At 40.4% G+C, this 22507-nt stretch overlaps 1 protein-coding gene across 1 annotated transcript in view; it reads right to left on the bottom strand.

Moving 5' to 3' along the window:
* The window catches only part of LOC126480306 (RNA helicase aquarius), a 346791-nt gene that overhangs the window by 27730 nt on the left and 296554 nt on the right, over nt 1-22507 (bottom strand). Inside the window, exon 22 of the mRNA XM_050103855.1 lies at nt 5193-5460. Coding sequence (XP_049959812.1) covers nt 5193-5460 — 268 coding nt within the window. The remainder of the gene's footprint in view (nt 1-5192; nt 5461-22507) is intronic.

Raw genomic sequence — 22507 nt, 5'->3', positions numbered from 1 at the left:
AGTTTGTTTCCTGCTTTTCCAAATGTCAGTTATGTGACAAAGGGATATTGTGTGAACCAAAGGAAAGGAAGGAGTACAAGAAAGAACAGAAAGTCATTGATTTCCTTTATTTAATTTAAAAGCAGCATATTTTATCTACATTAGATGGAGAGAGACACAGAAATACTGTTAAACTGGTTAAATTAGTAAACACACACAACCAATGGCTGATGGCAAAACAGGTCTAATTAAGTGTACAGGATTGGGAATGTCTCATTTCACATTCAGAAGTTTTCTAGCCAGTCCATTTTGTAGCGACTGTTACACCCATCGATTGTAGTAGTCAGGCGTGTAAACAATGTTCCGTCATTTAGCAACGCTGTTGCAATGAAGTTGTATAGTGCCTATGAAGTGATGTGTGTCAACAAGTTAATCGCGGCAACTGCTGAGTTCTGACATTGGAACATCACTACAATAAAGGTGCATCCAGTATATTTTCGGTATTTGTAACTGAATGTTTTTTTGAAGTATGGGAGCTTCAGGTACAATTATCCTGTCAGTTTCTCCAAAATGATGGTGAACTGTAACATTCCACAAGTGATTACTTCACACTTTCATTCACAGTTTGAATGTTTTTAAGTGGATGCAATAAAACAAAAACATCTCTTCTCACAATCTCCTCCTCTTCTGTAAGAGTCCACTGACATCCATTAGGAAAACATGCTTTCTCTTCATTAAGAAGGTGTAGGACGTCAAACAGGCCAACTTTAAGAAGGAGAGGCACCACAAGACATTTTAATTTCCACTGTCTATACTTTTAGAAATAAATTCATAAAACTTTGTCAGGATGAACAGGAAGGATTCAGCATTCACACTCATAGCAGTGGAAGTCCAAAAACATACCAGAATTATTTTTTATATGTGAAATTTCATCTTTTTACAATTACTACTGGCTGCATTTGTTGCTATTGGTACACTTTTCATCATAGGCAAGAGAGATTCTGTGATGAATTTTGCACAGCATACAGACCATACTTACAGGTATATGAAACTCTAGAATTTTCGAAATCTATTAAAAACTGTGGAAAACATTGAGATAATTAACTATAAACTTTGAGTTTTTTCTAAACATGAAGTTTAAAATGTAGCAGCTCATTCATTTTTTCATAAATTAAATAAATTCTAGAGTTTCATGCACCTGTAAGTATGGTTTGTATGCTGTGCAAAATTCATCAAAGAATGTCTCTTACTAGTGGAAATTAAAATGTCCTGTGGTGCCTCTCGTTCTCCAAGTCAGCCTGTTTGATATCCTAACACCCCCTGCCCCCCCCCCCCCCCAAAAAAAAAAAAAAAAAAAAAAAAAAAAAAAAAAAAAAAAAAAAATTAAAAAAAAATTTTTTTTGAGGTCCTTGTAACCCCCAATTGTAAACTCTGCAGCTACCATTTTGATGTTAAATCAGAATAGCATTTTTCTAGAGACAGCTGGCATTCAGGAAAAGGTATGTGATATGGCAAGTACAATCAATTTTGGCCCAACATACAAACACAATTTGATTTCTGTGGCTGAGAATTCTTCCGGGTTGTATGGCCATGGCCCATGGAACTCTTCAATCCCTGACATTTCGTCCAAGGCTACATTGGACATCTTCGGAGGCAAGACTCAGCACAAGCACCTCTGAAGGTGTCCAACATATCCTTGGACAAAACGTCAGGGATTAAAGAGTTCCATGGACCATGACCATACAACCTGGAAGAATTCTCAGCAGCTGAAACATCCAGTCATGAAAGCCTTCATTGTCTGACAATTTGACTTTTTCTTCTGAAATTTTGTGTGTGTGTGTGTGTGTGTGTGTGTGTGTGTGTGTGTGTGTGTGTGTGTGTCAGTCTTCATTTTATGACAATTTGAGAAAGAGAGAGAGAGAGAGAGAGAGAGAGAGAGAGAGAGAGAGAGAGAGAAGGTGAGTTCTGCCAATGCCATCCTATGTAAAAACACACGGAACTGTAAGCAAGACACAAGTGTTATTGTAATGAATGCTGCATTGGCATGGGAGGTAAAAGATTCGAGGATGTCCTTGTTGAGTGGACAGATGTGCAGATTTTCACAGGAAAAACTAAGGCTGAAGAACCGCTGGGATATAATTAATAATTTTCTCAGTCACAACTATATGAAGGCAAACTGTAGAGTCTGTGGAGGATACTGTGGTCTATGCACAGTGACAAAATTTTGTCCAAAGTACTGGGAGAGATCATTTGTTTGTTCAGAAGGGAAGGTTGCCATTGTTTGCCAGCTTTAGGCCTGTCGGTGATAACAATCGAAGGTACATGTCCTGCAATCTTCCCCAAATAATTTTACAGAAACTATTTGGTTAAAAAAGTTTATTTTTGTGTTACTTGTAGCCTTATACATCAGCTTCATGATGACATGCCAATCATTTCATTAATGGTCACACTACCTGTGGTATTTGCATTTAAGTAAAACACCGTCCAAAATTTGAAAAAGTTTGCAATGAAAAATAGAAATAGGAGTCCTTATGATTTTGCATTTGATGCATATTATATAATATGCTGCTGCATATGAAATTTAGCTACTGAAGTGAATTTTTCAATAACATGAAAAAGGTCGCCCAAAAAAAAAAAAAAAAAAAAAAAAAAAAAAAAAAAAAAAAAAAAAAAAAAAAAAAAAAAAGAAAATAAATAAATAAAAAAATAAATAAAAAAATAAAAAAGACTGTCAGAAAGTGAGTTTTGGCCAACAAGGCCTTTGTCAGAAATAGACACCAACCAACCAAACACACACACACACACACACACACACACACACACACACACACACACACACAAACAAACAAGCAAATGCAACTCCCACGCACATGATCCCTGTCTCTGGCTGCTAAGGCCAGACTGCAAGCAGCGGCACATGATGGGAAAGGCAACCAGCTGGTGGGAATAAGGACAGGGAGGGATAGGAGGGTTGGGTTGCGATGTACAAGGACGAGGTGGAGAGAGCAGAGGGCAGCTAGGTGCAGTCTGTTTCACAGGTAGCCCTGCCTTTGATGGGATAAGTGGTGCTTGTGACTGGACTGGAGCAGGTGGTTGTGGGAGGATGTAGAACAGGTCTTCCATTTATGTCTATTATAGGGATATGAGCCATGTGGCAAGGGTTGGGAGCAGGGGTTGTGTATGATGGATGTAGGATATTGTGTACATTAAGTGGGCGGCAGAACACCACACCTACTACCATCTTTTTACTTCTCTCCGTTTCTGCACCTCCCCCCCCCCCCCCCCCCCTCTTCCTTCCATGCCTTCTGTTTAACTTCATGACTACACCTGGCTGCACAACCCTCTCTCCATCATATCCTTGTATGCTTCCACAAGCAGTACTGTACTGTCTCCCACCCCTACTCTCCTATCCCCCAATCCCCACCTCATCCTCCTCCTTACTCCCACCACCAGGTTGCCTCTCCCATCATGCGCTGCTGCTTGCTGTCTGGCCTTCACAGCAGAGATTGTGATCAGGTGTCTGTGAATTGTGTGTGTGTGTGTGTGTGTGTGTGTGGGGGGGGGGGGGGGGGTTTGTGTGTGTGTGTGTGTGTGTGTGTGTGTGTGTGGTCTATTTCTGCCGGAGGCCTTGTCGGCCGAAAGCTCACTTTCTGATGGTGTTTTTGTTGTACCTATCTCGGACTCAGCATCTCCACTATATGGTGAGTAGCTACTACCCTTTTCATAACACTGTTACATTCCATCCCGGATTTGTCATTGTTCGATATCGAATTTTTGTTCAGGTTTGGACAGAGGTCTCTGTCTGTCACCAATGTCGAGAAAATTGATCCGATGTAGCACACTCATTTGCAATTGCGCAGTCCAGCGTTAAAGCCAGAATGAAACATCCAAACATTCCTCACAGTTATGAATGGTTTGAGATACAGAAACGATATTTTGGCAAATGACAGCACTCAAAGAGGGGAGTATTTTGCCATACGGTTATTATGCAGAACTTCATTATCTACCATCTTATTCACCTAACTACTGACTCTTTTGACCAAAGAGTGTACTTTTTAAGAGCTAGTGATAGCTGGTGAAACAAGAAATGCTGTGGGTTGTGAAACAACATAAATGAAGACATTACACATTTACTCATATACCAGTGATATTTTTTTCTCAGTTCCTGACTTAATAAACCACTGTTTCAGAATTTTCTCACAACTGAGTCTAAACAACATGTCAGTGAGATAACACCGTGTAAACTCCAATGTGTTTTGGCAGGAAAAGCAAATTTTAACGTATCAACAAGAGAAATGTACGTTTTACTCAAAATTCATCACTCATGATGCCTCTCTGAAAGTTACAAATGATTAACAAGCCAGGCGAAAATAAATTGCAGCTTTTGTTGAATTTTCAGTGGAATTCCATTTAGATGCCAACCAAAGCAGATGCGCCAGCAGAAATTTTTGAATGGTCACCATGCAAGTTTGGATGTGGAGGGGCTCAAAAAATGTGAGATAGGCTTCAGTTCAGAATGGCACTTCCCTCCAGCTCTCAGCACCTGCCCACAACCCCCCACCCTCCCCCACACTCTCTATACACATACCCCACCGACTGTGCATCTACCGGCCACAATTATTACAATTATTCTGTGGGCATTCTATCATATTCATCAATAGTGTAACATCATTACAGCAATGGCTATCATTTATAATTTCACAGTAATGAATAACGAGGGAAATCAATCAACTGCAAAATACTGGAATTGTTTCATAATGGAGACTAACAATTGCAACACAAAACTGAAAATATACAAGATTCACATCTTGCACAGCGGTTTCATATGCATGAGTCATAGCAGAAAGATCTACAATCATAAGTGACTTCACTGCACTTAATTTGCAAATTTTGCCTGACCAATCATAAAAATTACAGTGTGAAGTGAAGTTTGCATTTGCAGTAAATTTGTAATACTCAGCTTTGTTGTCACTCATAAAACATAATGATTTGGTCATAAAACTCAACATGCCGAACTAATCATCTCATTTAGGATATTCTGTCACTACTGCTTCCCTTTTACCTAGAAATACGTGATATCTTCAAATACTTCGAAGCAAACACTTAATTCAAAGAATCTTTGCATTGTGTGTCTTGTTCTTTGGATAAAAGATACAGTATCTATCATTTACTCACTAATTCAGATTTTAAAGGGTAGCAATGCATGGGGATACCTGGGTCTTGCTCGTCCCTGGCCATCTAAATCGACAGTTGGCACTCCAAGACGAACAATCCGTGTAAAAAGTGACTGCTCCATATTTGAATACTTCTGGAATGCCATGTTCTTTATTACAGGAGGCAGCTGATGATGATCACCAATCATAATCCAACGTTTCAATCTGCTATATCCATCCTGAGGATTTTGCAGCAACAATGGAATAAATGTTTCAATTTCAAGAATCTGGGCAGATTCTTCCATTAATATGTTATCATACTTGAAACCTGTAATTAAAAATATGACACAATAATCTAACTGGAAAAATTTTATCTTTGAGTTCTCCTACAATGATGACAAAAAACCATCCATTATGACATGAAAACAGAAACCATGCAAAGAATAACTCTGCCCATCAGAAATTTACTTTATGGAAATACAATAGATAGACGATTAATAAATGTCTTTCCTTTATAACTAATATTAGGAGCTATAGTTGTCTTGGCTGTAAATGAACCTGCAATCATATTCTGCTTGCAAGGCAACTCTTTCCAATACAGCATAATTTTATGCACTTTTTTCCCAATAACTGCTTTCTGTTCAGTATATTTCCTATGTATGTCAGTAAATGAGCACAGAACAAAGTACATTGTTTTTAAGAACATCTCTGACAGATGTCTTAAAAGAGAGAAAAACAATCTCACATATTAAAATATACATTTCTGGCAAAAGTTTTTATAATTTTGCAACATTCTAAACATCCATAGTGTTGCAATATATAACCTGTATTTTTTATGCGTGTACAGTCATAAATTACACACATTTTTCCCTCCCCTCATTTGACCAATAATCTATTAAGTGAAGACTGGACATCAATAACATGTTAAATGCCAAAATTAAAAAAAAAAAAAAGTTGTGTTAGACAAAAAAGTGTCATCACCAACAATCTAAAAAGTGGGCTAAAAGTCACATCCATTGATAGTGATAGCGTATTGGCTTGAGAGATGGCATGAGAGAGATGTGCTGGCTTGCTGATGAGCTCAAGTGCCACCAGTTTTTTACAGTTCATTGTGAGTGGTGTTTATGACAACAACAATGCTGAGTTATACCCTTTTTCTTCTGATTAAAGTGTGTTCATTGTGCTTAAATTTGTTGTTTTCAGTTGCATTTTTTAACAGACTACTGTAACGACAATGAAATTAAACAGTGGTATGAACAACAAGAGGAAAAATGGAGAATAATTCCAGGGTGAAAAGAAACATCATAGAAGTGAAGGTAAACCTTATGCAAACGATTAAAAGAGTTCATGGGACTAAAAAACGGAGCCTGAAGAAGAGTTGTGTACAAATGTCTATTTCTAACATTCAATGCTATTACCTAAAACTTGATTAAAGGAATTTTTGCCAATGAAAGAGTTATGAATTCCTTTTTAATCTGCATGATGAGAGAATCTATGTCCTCCTTTTCTTCTTGTTAAGTTGCAGTGTGTTTGTGTCCCACTTAAACAAACAAGAGACCTTTTCCACAAGATCTACACCCTCATTGTGAATAAAAACTCCTTTCTGGTGGATCTCATTGTTATTCCTCCCATAAAAATGAAGTGTCATAGTATGACGACTTAAAGGATGGCAGTTGGGAAGGTAAAGTTTCTTGTTTGTTGCCAGATGGAAAGGGTGATAATGTACTGGTTGTAGGAATACTGTTATGCACTTTTCTCTCCTGTAAGGCATCATGGGCAGTATGACGATGTAAAGAACAACAGATGGGAAGCTACACTTTGTTATTTGTTGCCACATGTAAAGGGTGATATTGTACAGGTCTACTGGAACACTTATAGGCATGTTTTTGCAATAACCAAAACAGAATCGAATCTGTTGAGTCAGACAAAAAAAAGTGAAGCAGTGTTCACAGAACAGGCACATAGCATGTTCTGTGTTTTTCTACGTTAAATACTATTTTTTATTCATAAGGGGAAAAGATATTTAAAAAAAATCAATAGCAATATAAATCTTATTTCAGACAATAAATTAAAAATTTGATTCTGGTTTTTCTTTCACAAAATCTTTGGATAAAACAAAAAAAAAAAAAAAAAAAAACAACAACAAAAAATTAACTGACTCAGGTCAGGTTTATGGCACTTAGCCATTATCGATGCTCAGTCTTCAAATCTGACCTTGTAAGTTCTGCACTGTTCACATCTATAAACATATGTTGAAACAATCGATGTTGTCTTGTTGGCTGAACGAATTGCTCTGCTCCATTTAGGAAAGTGTGATAGGTGTTAAAGGAACACTTATGCAAGTTGACTGATTATTAATACAGATATAATATTTCCAGTAAAGTGCTACCGCTACATAACATCCTATCATAACAACAAAATATCGCCACCTCTCTTGCATTTTATTAAAATTAATTCCACATTCATCAACATGCATGAAATTTAAGAATTGGAATAGTAACAGATGTGGCAGCTGTTTATGAAACTAGGTATAAACACATACATATAGCCACAGAGAGTGCACGTTACCTCAGTCTACTTCACACTATACTCATAGCCACCAATATTAGGTATTTGACATCCACTATTGGTTGAAAGTCTTCTCCGGTTTCTCCAACAGTCATTACGCTTTTTAACTATATACATCCTCGTTCCTCCAGCATATTTTTGTAATGTCATCTGTCCACCTTAAATTAGATGGTCTTACTGGGCTTTTCATATCCCTTGAAATACATGACTGAATTTCCTTCACCCATCTACCATCCACCATCTGGCTATATACACCCTGTCCATTTCCACTTCACTTTCTTCAGTCATAATAATGTATGTATCCCTGTTTCTCCCCCAGCAGTTCACAACATTAATTTCTCTAATGCTCACTAAATGAGCCTTAGTTTTGGAACAGTTTTCACATTAAAAGCCATTGCTTCATGAATGCAGGTTGATACTGGTTAATACACATTAATTACAAATTTCCATTAGAGACTCATCACAGAAACTAACATACTGAGTCTATGACATAATTTTAATTGAAATATTTTCTTTGTGATGTGTCTAACAACATTAATTTAGTGTTATTACTGATTTTCAAGCTAGCTCTATAACTTCCCGAATTAGTTGTTGAAGTTTACACACGTGCTAGAAGCAAGCAGAACAATGTCAACACCAATATGGAGGTGGCTCATATATGTTCTATTAAACCACAACACATTTTAGTTTTTCAATTTAAGGATGTGAAGACATCCTCTAGGATTATGGAGGTTAAATTTTGTGATGCAGAATATTCTAACTTAACTCCTCATTCAACTTTGAATTTCTCATTATCTTGATGAAATTTGATAGAAGCTCTGACATAATCAAACAATGGAAATCCAAGATAGAATGAAAACAATATGAAAAGGATAGAATGTTATTCATCACACAGAGGATGCATTGAGTCACAAAGGAAAAAACTGCTAAATATTTGAACTTACAGCCAATAAGTCCTTCCTCCAAAGTAGAAAACCTGCATACATTTACACATGCAAAATTCACACAAGTATGGCTACTGTTCTGGTCAGTGGGATTCCAGTTTATTGTCCGAAAGGTTAAATGTTTTGCAGTGTTTTTTTAACCTTTAACACTGTGTACAGGGCTATTACAAATGATTGAAGTGATTTCATAAATTCACTGTAGCTCCATTCATTGACATATGGTCACGACACACTACAGATATGTAGAAAAACTCATAAAGTTTTGTTCAGATGAAGCCGCACTTCAGGTTTCTGCCACCAGAGCGCTCGAGAGCGCAGTGAGACAAAATCGCGACAGGAGCCGAGAAAGCGTATGTCGTGCTTGAAATGCACTCACATCAGCCAGTCATAACAGTGCAACGACACTTCAGGACGAAGTTCAACAAAGATCCACCAACTGCTAACTCCATTCGGCGATGGTATGTGCAGTTTAAAGCTTCTGGATGCCTCTGTAAGGGGAAATCAACGGGTCGGCCTGCAGTAAGCGAAGAAACGGTTGAACGCGTGCGGGCAAGTTTCACGCGTAGCCCGCGGAAACCGACGAATAAAGCAAGCAGGGAGCTAAACGTATCACAGCCGACGGTTTGGAAAATCTTACGGAAAAGGCTAAAGCAGAAGCCTTACCGTTTACAATTGCTACAAGCCCTGACACCCGATGACAAAGTCAAATGCTTTGAATTTTCGGCGCGGTTGCAACAGCTCATGGAAGAGGATGCATTCAGTGCGAAACTTGTTTTCAGTGATGAAGCAACATTTTTTCTTAATGGTGAAGTGAACAGACACAATGTGCGAATCTGGGTGGTAGAGAATCCTCACGCATTCGTGCAGCAAATTCGCAATTCACCAAAAGTTAACGTGTTTTGTGCAATATCACAGTTTAAAGTTTACGGCCCCTTTTTCTTCTGCGAATAAAACGTTACAGGACACGTGTATCTGGACATACTGGAAAATTGGCTCATGCCACAACTGGAGACCGACAGCGCCGACTTCATCTTTCAACAGGATGGTGCTCCATAGCACTTCCATCATGATGTTCGGCATTTCTTAAACAGGAGATTGGAAAACCGATGGATAGGTCGTGGTGGAGATCACGATCAGCAATTCATGTCATGGCCTCCATGCTCTCCCGACTTAACCCCATGTGATTTCTTTCTGTGGGGTTATGTGAAAGATTCAGTGTTTAAACCTCCTCTACCAAGAAACGTGCCAGAACTGCGAGCTCGCATCAACGATGCTTTCGAACTCATTGATGGGGACATGCTGCGCCGAGTGTGGGAGGAGCTTGATTATCGGCTTGATGTCTGCCGAATCACTAAAGGGGGCACATATCGGACATTTGTGAAAGCCTAAAAAAACTTTTTGAGTTTTTGTATGTGTGTGCAAAAGCATTGTGAAAATATCTCAAATAATAAAGTTATTGTAGAGCTGTGAAATCGCTTCAATCATTTGTAATAACCCTGTATATATGATTCAATATACTAAAACAGGTTTAATCAATGACTTGTTTCCCATGAGCTGTTAGTACATATTTTGTTGAAACCGAGTAAAAAGCTTCATCAAATTCCTGTCTAAGAATTCTAGATTTAGTATAATTCATAATAATTATCACACTGCATGATTTCTGAAAGCTTGACAATTATGACATGGAGAGACCTGCAACAACTGAATTATTACAATTACTTTTATTGTAGTCTATTGCCACACTTTTTGCACAATAACAACTAGCTACAAAACATTTTCAAATCAACAGTGATTGACAGGGAAGAGAGGGATGTCAGAGAAAAGAGTATAGTTACAGGGACAGGGGTACAGGTGGGTATTGGACACAGGTAGTAGAGATTTGAGCCAAAGTGTGTTGTGGGATCACAGGATGTATTGTAAGAATAGTTTCTATCTATGGAATTCACAGAAACTGGTATTGGCAGGAAAAGGTTGAGGGAGGAAGGGTTCCAGATGGCATAAGCTGTGAAGAAGACACTGAAGTGTGCTCAGCAGCATATTCTGCCACTTGGTGATGAACTCTGGTGCTGGTTACAGTTTGACGTGGCCACTCATTTGGTGGAAAGCTGGTTGGTGATCACATCATAAAAGACTATGCAACAGGTATAACAGATTTGGTATGACTAGTCAGTCATAAAAAGACAATGCAGAAGTTAGTGAGTTGGTACAATATGAATGCTTTCACTGGTGGCTCTACCTTTGATGAGACAGGATATACCTGTGACTAGATTGGAAGAGGATGTGCTGTGTGAGCGCATAGGAGAGGCAAAGCATGGGGAAGTAGGTATGGTGTGAGTGAGTAGCTGGATTTTTCATGTATAATGTAGGCAGTAGAATAGCACTTTGAGAGAGGTGGAAGATGTGTTCCTCATTTCACAGTACAATTATAGGTAGTCGAAGCTCTACTGGAGAATGTGGTTAATTTATTGCAGTCCAGGTGATATCAGCTGACTAGATGGTGTTCCTCTACAGACAGTTCATGGTGGTGTCATTAGGGAATTATTGACATGTATGTATCATTCCAGAACAGGGCAAGGCGGTGTACGAGGGCTGTCTAAAAGTATCCGACCTTTGGCCAGAAAAAATATTTCGAATACATGACGGGCTTCAAAGTAGTCCCTTTGTGCTTGCACACACATAGCCCACCAATCCTTCCACTGCTGGAAACATCTCTGGAAGTCTTCTTTCGGAATGGTGTTCAGCTCTCTCATCGCGTCCCGCATTATCTCTTCTCTACTCTCAAAACGGGGTCCTTTCAGTGGCGTCTTCAATTTTGGAAACAGCCAGAAGTCACAAGGAGCCATGTCTGGAGAGTAGGGAGGTTGGCAAATAGCTGTAATTCCATGTTCAGCCAAGAAATTTTGGATCAAGTGGGACAAATGCGCAGGGGCATTGTCATGATGCAGTTGCCAGTTTTTCACCGTACACATGTCTGGGCTTTTGCACCAAACTGTCGCTAGAGTACATCTTGATGGTAACCCCTTTGTCACTGTTTGTCCTTCCGCTGCATATTCGTGATGCACAATTCCATGGACATCAAAGAAGATATCAGCATCACCTTGATTTTGCTTCGCTGCACTTTCTTCGGCCTTGGAGACTTGGGATGCTTCCATTGCAATGACTGTCTTTTTGTTTCTGGGTTGTACCCATACACCCATGACTCATCCCCAGTTATCACAGTGTTCACAAACCCAGGATAAATGTTGGTGGTATCCAAAAGGTCCTGTGCAACTTCAAAACAGAGGTCTTTTTGTTCCAGCGCCAACAACTTGGGCGCGAATTTCATAGGCACTCGGTGCATGTTCAAATCATCACACAAAATTGCATGTGCAGAACCTCTACTCACTCCAGCCTCTGGGGCAATCTCCCGCACAGTCAAACGATGATCTGCCATCACCAAATTTTGCACCCTCTCAACAACAGTTGCACTTTGAGCAGCTTGGGGCTTGCCAGAATGCTGGTCACTCTCCGTTGATGTGTGGCCATTTTTGAATCAGTTGAACCACTCCTTAATTTGTGTTACAGCCATCGCATCTTCTCCAAACACCTGCTGAATTTTACGAATTGTTTCGCTTTGAGAATCACCAAGCTTTTGACAAAATTTGATGCAGTATCTTTACAACAAACACCCTTTGTGCCTATGTTGAAGACCGCTGTACATTTACTTTATTATTTAATCTCTATTCAGAGTATGTCTTACAATTACATTGACATACGCACACCTTTTATACATTACCGAGTCTGTAACGACAGTACAAGGAAAAGAGGACATGAGAATGAAGTGTATTCTTTCTCTGTGCACCCAGTTTTTGTTTGATAGCACACATGTGTCTTCTCATGGTGAGAGTGAAATAAACAAGAATATAACTATTTTGTTGTACTGAATGAACTTTGTACGTTTTTTGTCTGAGGCACAGACTACAGCATCTTGCTCTCTTCACAGTATCACAAAACACATCTTAGTTACAAGCCATTTGATCTCAATAGTCATTTCACCCTGCCAGTGCTACTTTACAACACCACGATCGTGCACTCAATTTCCGTGCAATGTCATGGCTAGCCTCATTCCACTTCAGTAAGAGACAACAAGTGACCACAGTGCCCCTATTCTCAAACCCATCACACTTGTTGAAATACAGCGGGAAGGAAGGAAACTGGTATATTGCTGACATAACAGTAGTGTCTTCATTTCTAGTGCATGCAACCATCAACTTTAGGCTTTTGCTCCGTTTCTGACCTATGGTAACCACACTCAAGTTCAAATCCGAAAGCAGGTTTGTCAATGAAGTACATATCTAGAACTGAAAGCACATTTATTATGAAAACCAACGAATAGCCATAATAGAACTGAACTCCTGGATGGAGAGTTGTCCTATTTACACCAACATCAGATATTCTGGAACAGTGATATTTATGCATACATTGAATATTCCAGAATATACAAAAAATTCCAAACATAAGATACTTCAAGAACTTACCAGAAATGATAAATATTAGGTAATAAACAACTGCTGATGGCCAAGTTTGAATTGATGACTCGCAACACACCAGCTAGTGATGCTAACCACCAAGCTACATTGCATGCACCACAGCTCATGGTATTGCTCACTCTCCTGGTGAGACAGTGACCCATGTTTCAGAAGTTGTCACTTGAGCTGATGACAGTACCCTGGCTACAGATCTTGTCAATGAAGCAATGTTGCCACTTACTCATCACTATAATGAGCAACGCAGGTAGTTCCTCCCATTGAAGCTTCGCAATTATGTTCAGTTTCCTTGAACCGCCCATCGTCGGTTTGCACCTCTGGATTGTAGAAGGGTTTCTTATGGATGATATGGATGGTATCTCTGTGCTTTGTTTTCTTGACAAAGGGTTGTAGTCCTTAACTTCATATATGCTGTCTGACAACCGATACAGCCCAATTTAGAGTTTTTGTAACTTTTTCAACAGTCCCACTTTCCGCTCATGTGCAAAAATCCATATCAAATCAACTGAACTGCATTTCACTGATGGGAACTTGGCATTATAGTGCTCTTAATCTTCTCCTGGGTGGTCATGATACATATGCTAATGAGCTACCTTGCTTCTTCATTCATGGTGATGAGTCTTTTCATGAAGTCATGCTGAGTATTGTCCGACTGAAACAAGAACAGAGAATACATTGTCATTTCACTCTCACACCTTTCTTTCGGCTCCACAGTCGTGAAATCTGTAATGTCTACCTTCACTGCATTATATGTGAATTTCGTGACTGGCAATATTATATCCTTATATCACAATCCCTCTGTCTGACATCAATGTACATCAAGATCAAATCTACCAACATCTTATTAAACTGTTCTACGATGCCACTTGTCTGTGTGGGTGGTAGGCAGTTGCTATCCATTGGCTAAAGCTACAACATGAAATTATCTGAAACTAGTCTTATCTGGAAAACTTCTACAAAATCGGAGATCGTCAGACAGGGTGCTCCATACTTCAGGATGACTTCCAGAACGAATTTTGCATTTCTGCAGTTTCGACAGTGTGCAACATTTTGGTGGCAGCATAGTGGGTGAGGTAGTCAGAGCAGACTATTATCCATTGATTCACATTTGTCAATTTTGGGAATCTCCCCAAGAAGTCAATTCCATTTCAGTGGAGTAGCCCTGCTGCAGGCAGGAATCCTTGGAGGTAACTGCAGCATGTGCTTCTGTTGTTGGCATTCCTTACAGTGACTCACAAAATGTCTAACAGATCATTAGAAATCTGACCAGTGATGCCTGCATCTCATTTAGTCTAAAGTCTTCACAAAACCAATGTGACCAAATGTTGGAGCCAGTATTGCTGGCCGCAGATGAGGTGGGTTGATGACAACCATTTACACTGCATCGGACCACAGTTCCTCTTGTACAATGTTCTATTTATTAATTAGAAGTCTCATTTGGTCAGCTCCTCATTCTTTAAGGCTTCTATGGTTTCTTCCGTCTGTTCAAGTAGCAATGTCATCCAGTGCAGCAGTAACTGAGATTTAATCTATGTTACTGTGTTCTGCTGAAGGACTCCTTGAAAGGCAGTTGGTGTCCTTGTGTTTACATCTGCCTTTCTATACCACTGAGATGTCGTATTCCTCAAGCCTCAGTGTGCAACCCACCAACTGACCCGACGAATCCTTCAGGCTAGATAGCCAGCAGAGAGAATGGTGGTCCATCATAATGGTAAATGGTTTGCCAAACAAATACCTCTGTAAAGACAACAAAATGCCTTTCTCACACCTTGTTCCAGGAAAATTAGGCATCTCCCTGTGATAGTTCATGCAAGGGACATTCTTTGATGCAGAAGATCTTTATGAATCATGAGTAATATGATAACACTCAGAGAAAAATTCTCACATCATGAATGTGCAGAGCAGTTGGATAATCTGTGACTTCTTTTATTTTCTCTGGATCAGGGGGCAGCAAAGAGTAACTTTTTTGGATTCAAATGGAAGCCTGCAGCTTGAACACACTTCAACATGGTTGTCACACAGCTTAACTATCTGTCAAATGTTTTCGAAAAAATGACAATATCATCCAGATTGCAAAGACATCTCCAATTACGGTGTCGAAGAAAGTTGTCCATCATACAATTGAAAGTGGTTGGAGTGTTACACTGTCCAAACCCAAACAGCATAACTATAAACTCATAGACGCCATCAGGAGTTATCAAGGTAGCATTTTTCCAATCAGGCATGTCAACCTCAATTTGCTTGTAGGACATCAGAATTTCCATAGATGAGAAATACTATGTTCCTTCAAGCACTCTAGAGTATCATCAATGGGCAGACATCTTTCTTTGTGCTTTTGTTCAATTTCTGGTAGTCGACGCAAAAATGCCGTGTATCAGCTTTCTTCTTCACAAGGAACAGAGGAGAGGATCAAGGACTCTCTAAAGGCTCAATGTCGTCATCTCACAGCATCTTCTGCATTTCCTCTTGCATTATCTGTCATTCAGCTGACAATACACTGGCTTATTGGTCGATAATTCTCAGTATTGATATGGTGTTTTGCCATGGACTGCATGTTATCCATGGAGAGTTTTCATCTGTGGCAGACTCACCTCTATACATGATTGCCTCGCCTGGTTTTCCAAAATTCGCCAGCTAGGTGAGCCAACTGGTACCCCTGTACAGAGACAGAGAACCAATTGGGTGTGCTGTGGAGCAACCTTATCCAAGGATATGGCAATTAGCTTTTGATCAAAGGTTGACTTTAACAATGTGAAATTGATTGTCATGAATTAGACTTGTACTGGTTGCTAACAAGCAGCATTATAGTTGTCGAACACTCATCTCCTTACTCTGCAGTGGTGTACAACATAGCCATAGTGTCCACAGCGGAAACATACCATCATGTTGTCATTTGTCCTCCTGATATACAATACTTGGTTCAATATTACTGGCTGCCATACACTGCTGTATCTCTTCTATTACTATGTGGCATATGAGAAAGAGATGTCAGGGTGGTCTTCCACAACTGGCATAGGGACCACATTCAGGAGTTGATCACACCTCTTTCTTCTGCTCTTTTTCTGTCGCCTTTCCTCAATGCACTGGCACCATATGATGAATTCTTCAGTTGTTGTGATATCCTATGACAGCAGAGCTTGGTATGTTTCTCCTGCAACTCCTTTCATCGAACATGATATTGTTTACAGCTTCCATCGTACTCAGGTCGACAATGCTGCAAATGGCCAAAACATTCTGTACATATGACTATGTTGTTTCACCATGACATTAGCCCCTTTTCTTTAATTAGTCTCCTACTAAATGGGCTTCCTGTTGATTGTAGTAAAATGATTTCTTCAATTTGGTCTGGCATTTATCCCAGCGGCTGAGTTTCTCTTTGTCATTTTCAAACCATTGCTGGGCTGTTCCCTCCAAGTAAAAGTACACATTTGCCAAATGCATCACGTCATCCCACATCTTCTATGTGATGACTCAGTCGAATTTATTCAAGGAATTTGATGAATCATGGCCAGCATTCCACAAATATCTGATGGGTTCTTGATGTGCAACTACCTTATTACTACCTTGGAATCTCTTGGTCTCCAGAATATACGGACTTTGGAATGATGTCCTGGTTTTACTCTGGTTTCTGTTCACTTAAGTGATGGCTTTTATTGTGCTAATTGCAGATGTCTTGAAGTTTGCAGCATCTCCATCAAACAACTGGTGGTTGGGTTTAAACTGACGACCTTCAGCACACCACTCAGCAATGATAATCACTATGCTACACTCCATGCACTGCAGATTATGGCAATATTTGCATAGAGAAAGCCTTAGATAGCAAGAGAGACAATGAGATTTATTTTTTTGTATCAAAAATTATGATAGTTCTTCTACAGTCTATAAGTAACAGTCCTATTCCAAATACTTCAGCAGAAAAAACATCACTTTATGCATCATACCTGAATAATGACAATTGAAACCAACAGCTGTATTGTAATACAAATGCCATTTATTCATAACATGCTGCCAGTTTCGACTCGAAAAAGCATTATCTCTATGACCCTGTATGTGGAAACATACGTAGCATGACAGTAAGGTATAATGAGAGAACTGACAACGAAAACCTGTTTGTCACTAAAAAGGGGATAAATCAGATAACGAAAATGTACTATCGGTTCCCATACAAAACAAAACTCAGCATCTAATTTGATGTTTTTATTCCTATTTTATTTATTTTTTAATTCTTAATAATTACATACTCCAATGACATAATGTATCTCAAGAGAGCCTACCCAACCAGTTACACCAGCAAAGCACCCTGAGTCATGTACATCCCTATTCAAAACACCTACTAATACGGAGTGTATTCACAATAAAACAGGAGAACCTAATAACATAAAACCAAATAATTGGAGTAAACAAATGCAACAAAAACCTAATGAACAAACGTTCACTGGATAACACAAACCCACAAAAATAATACCACATACACACTAATTACATCCAATACATAAACAATAAAATCATGAGTGGGCACCCCTCAGGTACATCACATCACTCGAGTATGTAACTGTCTTGAGTGTGTGTGTGATTTTTGTTGCCAATACTCTTATTATGTTTTACTGTCTTGCTATGTGTGTTTCCATATGCAGGGTCCTGAAGACAACACTGTTTCGCGTCACACTGGTAGCATTTTTCTAGTAAACAAAGTTTGAATTTCAATACAGCTGCTGGTTTCAATGGTCATTATTCAAGTATTTCATGTCTGGCCGCTGTCCCACTACCCTCGATGGATTACCAGAGACTTGTTCAACATACAACAGATGCTGTTGATAGTTCTTCAGAATTAAAAAGATCTGAGTGATTGCTGCTAAACTCTTGGGAAAGGAGATTGCTTCAGTAACATGTTTATCGAGAAAAAAATCAACTCTTGTCCATTTACACACTATTTATTTATCTGAGTTTCATACCAAGTATCAAGTGTCTTTCCTGATATTTTTAATACAAGACATAATAATATTTATATTAAATGAAACCAATAAATTATATTCATAAAAGGGTAATAGTTGTCAAAACAGAAAGATATAGAATTTGACAATGTTAACTGACTCATTGGTATTTGATTTCTGGTAGCTGAAGCAAAAAACTAGATGACTGTGATCAAGAGATGTCCTTATGAGTACTACAGCAATGGACAGCTACAGAACTCTACTTGACATGTAGCGTTCACTCCTGGGCAGGTGCAGTACACTTCATGTCAAGTCATTTTAGTCAAATGGAGTTCTATAGCTAGCAATTACTGTGTTTTATAAATATTTTTGTATTTGATTTTTTTGTAGATACCTGACGTTGGTTAAATTCTGAAGCATTCATATGAGCAATAAAGTCATTTCATGTCTGATGTTTACCTTTGCAACTCAGTCAGCCAGAGTGCAGAACTACTGATTATTATAATAAAACAACGGAAAAATCCAGGATGGAATAATGACAATATTGTGAAAAAGGATAGCTACTTATCATATAGTGGATATGTTGAGTCACAGACAAGCACAACAGAATGACTGCTAAACAAGTAAACTTTTGCCCAACAGGTCTTCATCTGAATTAGACAACATACATAACCACATTCACAAAAACACAACTCCTGCACGCATGACCACTGTGTCTGGCTGCTAAGGCCAGACTGTGAGAAACAGAGCAAGATTGGAGAAGCAATGTGTTTGGTGGGGTAAGGAGGGGCTGGGGTGGGGTGGGGAGAGGGAGGGATAGCAGGCTGGGGGATGGTAAAGTGCTGCTTGTGGCAGCATACAGGGACAATGTGGGGAGACAGTAGGGCAGCTAGGTGCAGTAGAGAGGTTCCACAGAGGGCAAGGGGGGAGGGGGGCTGGAGGTGGAGGAGAGAAATAAAAAAAACTGTGGGCATGTTGGAGGATCAGAAGGCTATGCAGTACTGGAGTGGGAAGAGGGAAGAGTATAGGCAGGTGAAGGACAGTGACAAATGAAGCTTGAGGCCAGGAGGGTTACGGGAACATAGGATATACTGCAGGGAGAGCTCCTCACTGCGGAATTCAGAAAATCTGGTGCTGGTAGGAAGGATCCAGATGGCACAAGTAAGAAAGCTGTCACTGAAACAAAGAACATTGTCTTGGGCAGTATCTTCAGCAACTGGGTGGTCCAGCTGTTTTTTGGCTACGTTTGTCAGTGGCTAATCATGTAGACAGACAGCTTGTTTGTTGTCATGCCCACACAGCACAGTGGTTGTAGTTTAGCTTGTAGATCACATGACCAGTTCCACAAGTCACCCTGCTTTGATAGAATAAATTATGCTTGTGACTGGAATGGAGTACGTGGTGGAGGGAAGATGTATGGGACAGGTCTTGCATCTAGGTCTATTACAGGAACTTGAGCCTTGACTCACGGGGTTGAGTCCAGGGGTTGTGGAGGGATGGACGAGGATATTGTGCAGGTTTGGTGGGTGGCAGAAAACCACCGTCGGAAAGGTGGGAAGGATAGTGAGTATGGCATTTCTCATTTCAGGGCACCACAAGAAGTAGTTAAAAACCTGGTGGAGAATGTGATTCAGTTGCTCCAGTCCTGGGTGATACTGAGTCACAAGGAGTTCCTCCACGGCTGAATGGTGGGACTTTGGGAGATGGTGGGTAACTAGAAAGATAAGGCGTGAGAGATCTGTTTCTGTACAAGACTGTGAAGGCCTCAGTGAGACCCTTGGTGTATTCTGTGAGGGACTGCTCGTCCTTATCCCAGCCAGAACCCAGTCCCACATACTGTTCCTTCGTTGTTGCTTGGCTCATGGAATCCCCCCCCCAAAATTGCCTTACCACCAAATTACCCATTTCTGGCTGCACCCCACCTTCCACAATTACTTCCATCTGTTCAGATTCTGACAATCCTTAATCTTCACCAACATAGTCCTACAAAACCATATAAATCAGACCCAAACTTCTTTGCTATACTTCCTTTCCATCTGTAAACTTCCTTTGCTTTGCAATCCCAAATTCCTGGATCCCACTTCATGCACTGAAACTCTTGCACTTCAGGAACCTGGGCAGCAAACACAATGCCACCTCAAAAACCTCTCCAACCTTATCACCACCTAGTTCTGCCACAGATTACCACTGGTCACCACCTCTACAACAGCCTCCAAATCTACTCCACAGCCCCTCATAGCTGAAAAACTCTGCCTCATACACCTATTACATTCATCTCTCACTCCCACCACCATACATAATCCAGAACCTAAGCATACCCTAAATAAAGTTATAAACCCTCCTTCCAAAAGTCACAGTCTCACAGAATTATCAGTCCTTTCAAAAGGTCTCACCTTTTGCCCCACTCCCAAATGCAATCGTACTGGACTTGTGAAAGACTTTCTCTCCTTCTCCCAGTCCATACAGTGTAATTACTTTTTGCCACCAAAGCTACCAATCAGACTCAAGCAAAGGCCAATGTTGACACTGCCTGACTCAGATCAATTCCCCCCCCCCCTCCCCCCAATCCAATAGTGATCCACCCCCACTGCCCCCAAATAACCCACTGCTAAATTTCCAGAATTTCTTAACCTCAAACTTTGCCTCATCATCATTCCCCAAATCTCTCAACATGCAGGATAATCTTACATATGCAGAAAGAACTGCAATCCATCACCTAAAAACAGAGCCCGATCTTATAATACTACCTGCTGATAAAGTCTCCATCACTGTTGTTTTGAACCGCAAGGATTATCTGGCAGAAGGACTATGCCAGCTGTCAGACTCATTCACAGTGACCTCATTCCAGAAATCCAGCAGGATCTCCTGTCTCTCCCCTAATCCTTAGGCCCATCCCAGAACCTCTCCCTGGAGTCTCTCTCTCAACCTCATTCCTACCACTCCCTGCATTCCTACCTTCTACATGCTTCCTGAAGTTCATAAACCCAGCCACCCAGAATGCCCTATAGTGACTGTTTACTGTGCCCTTGCCAGAGAGAACCTCTGCTCTTGTAGACCAACACTTTCAGCCTATTACCCACAGCCAACCCTCCAATATAAATGATGCTAACCTTTACCAGACAGTGCCCTGTTTGTCACTACTGATGCTGCCTCCCTTTACACTATCATCTCTAATGCCCATGGCCTTGCCACTATTGAACACTACCTTTCCCAGCACCTGATGGATTCCAAACCTACACCCTCCTTCCTGGTCACCAAGAGTGTCTATTTCTCCATGCACAATTACTTCTCCTTTGAAGGCATCACCTACAAATCTGGGGTATGGCAATGGGCACCCATGTGGCACCATCTTATGCCAACCTATTCTTGGGTCATGTAGAGGAACCCTTCCTAAACACTCAGAATCCCAAACCCCTCACCTGGTTCAGATTCACTGATGATATCTATGTGATCTGGATCAAGGGCGAGGACACCCTATCCACATTCCTCCAGAACCTCAAAACCATCTCCCACATTCGCTTCACTCAGCTCTCATCATCCCAACAAGCCACTTTCCTTGATGTTGACCTCCACCTCGCAGATGGCTTCATCAGTACCTCTGTCCATATCAAACCTACCAACCACCAGCAACACCTACACTTTGACAGCTGCCACCCATACCATACAAAGAAGTCCCTTCCACACAGCATAGCCATCCAAAGCCATCACATTTGTAGTGACAAGCAGTTCCTCTCAAAATATACAAAGGGTCTCACTAAAGCTGTAATTACCATCTCAACCTTGTTCAGAAATAGATCTCCTACGCCTTATCTCTCCAGTCACATACCGTTTCCCAAAGTCCCACCATCCAGCCACAGAGGAGCATTCCCCTTGTAGCTCAGAACCACCCAGGACTGGAGCAATTGAATCAAATTCCCCACTATCCTTCCCATCCCTCCCACACTGGTATTCTGCCACCTACTTAAACTACACAATATCCTCATCCATCCCTATACAGCCCCTGCTCCTAACCTCTTACCTCATGGCTCATATCCCTGTAACAGACCTAGATGCAAGACTGTTCCATACATTCTCCTCCCACCACCACCACCACCACCACCACCACCTACTCCAGTCTGGTCACAAGTGTCACCCTATCCATCAAAGGCAGAGCTACTTGTGAAACCAGCTGTCTGATCTACAAGCTAAGCTGCAACCACTGTGCTGTGTGCTATGTAGGCATGATAACAAAAAAGCTGTCTGTCTGCTTGACTGGCCACTGACAAACTGTAGCCAAGAAACAGTTGGACCACCCAGTTATTGACCATGCTGCCCAACACAACATTCTTCATTTAAATGACTGCTCCACAGTCTGTGTCATCTGGATCCTTCCTACCAACACCAGCTTTTTCTAATAGCATAAAGAA

Source organism: Schistocerca serialis, chromosome 1, assembly GCF_023864345.2.
Source record: "Schistocerca serialis cubense isolate TAMUIC-IGC-003099 chromosome 1, iqSchSeri2.2, whole genome shotgun sequence".
Lineage (NCBI taxonomy): Eukaryota > Metazoa > Arthropoda > Insecta > Orthoptera > Acrididae > Schistocerca > Schistocerca serialis.
The sequence above is the reverse complement of the archived record's forward strand: the minus strand, read 5'-3'. Positions and strand labels throughout refer to the sequence as shown.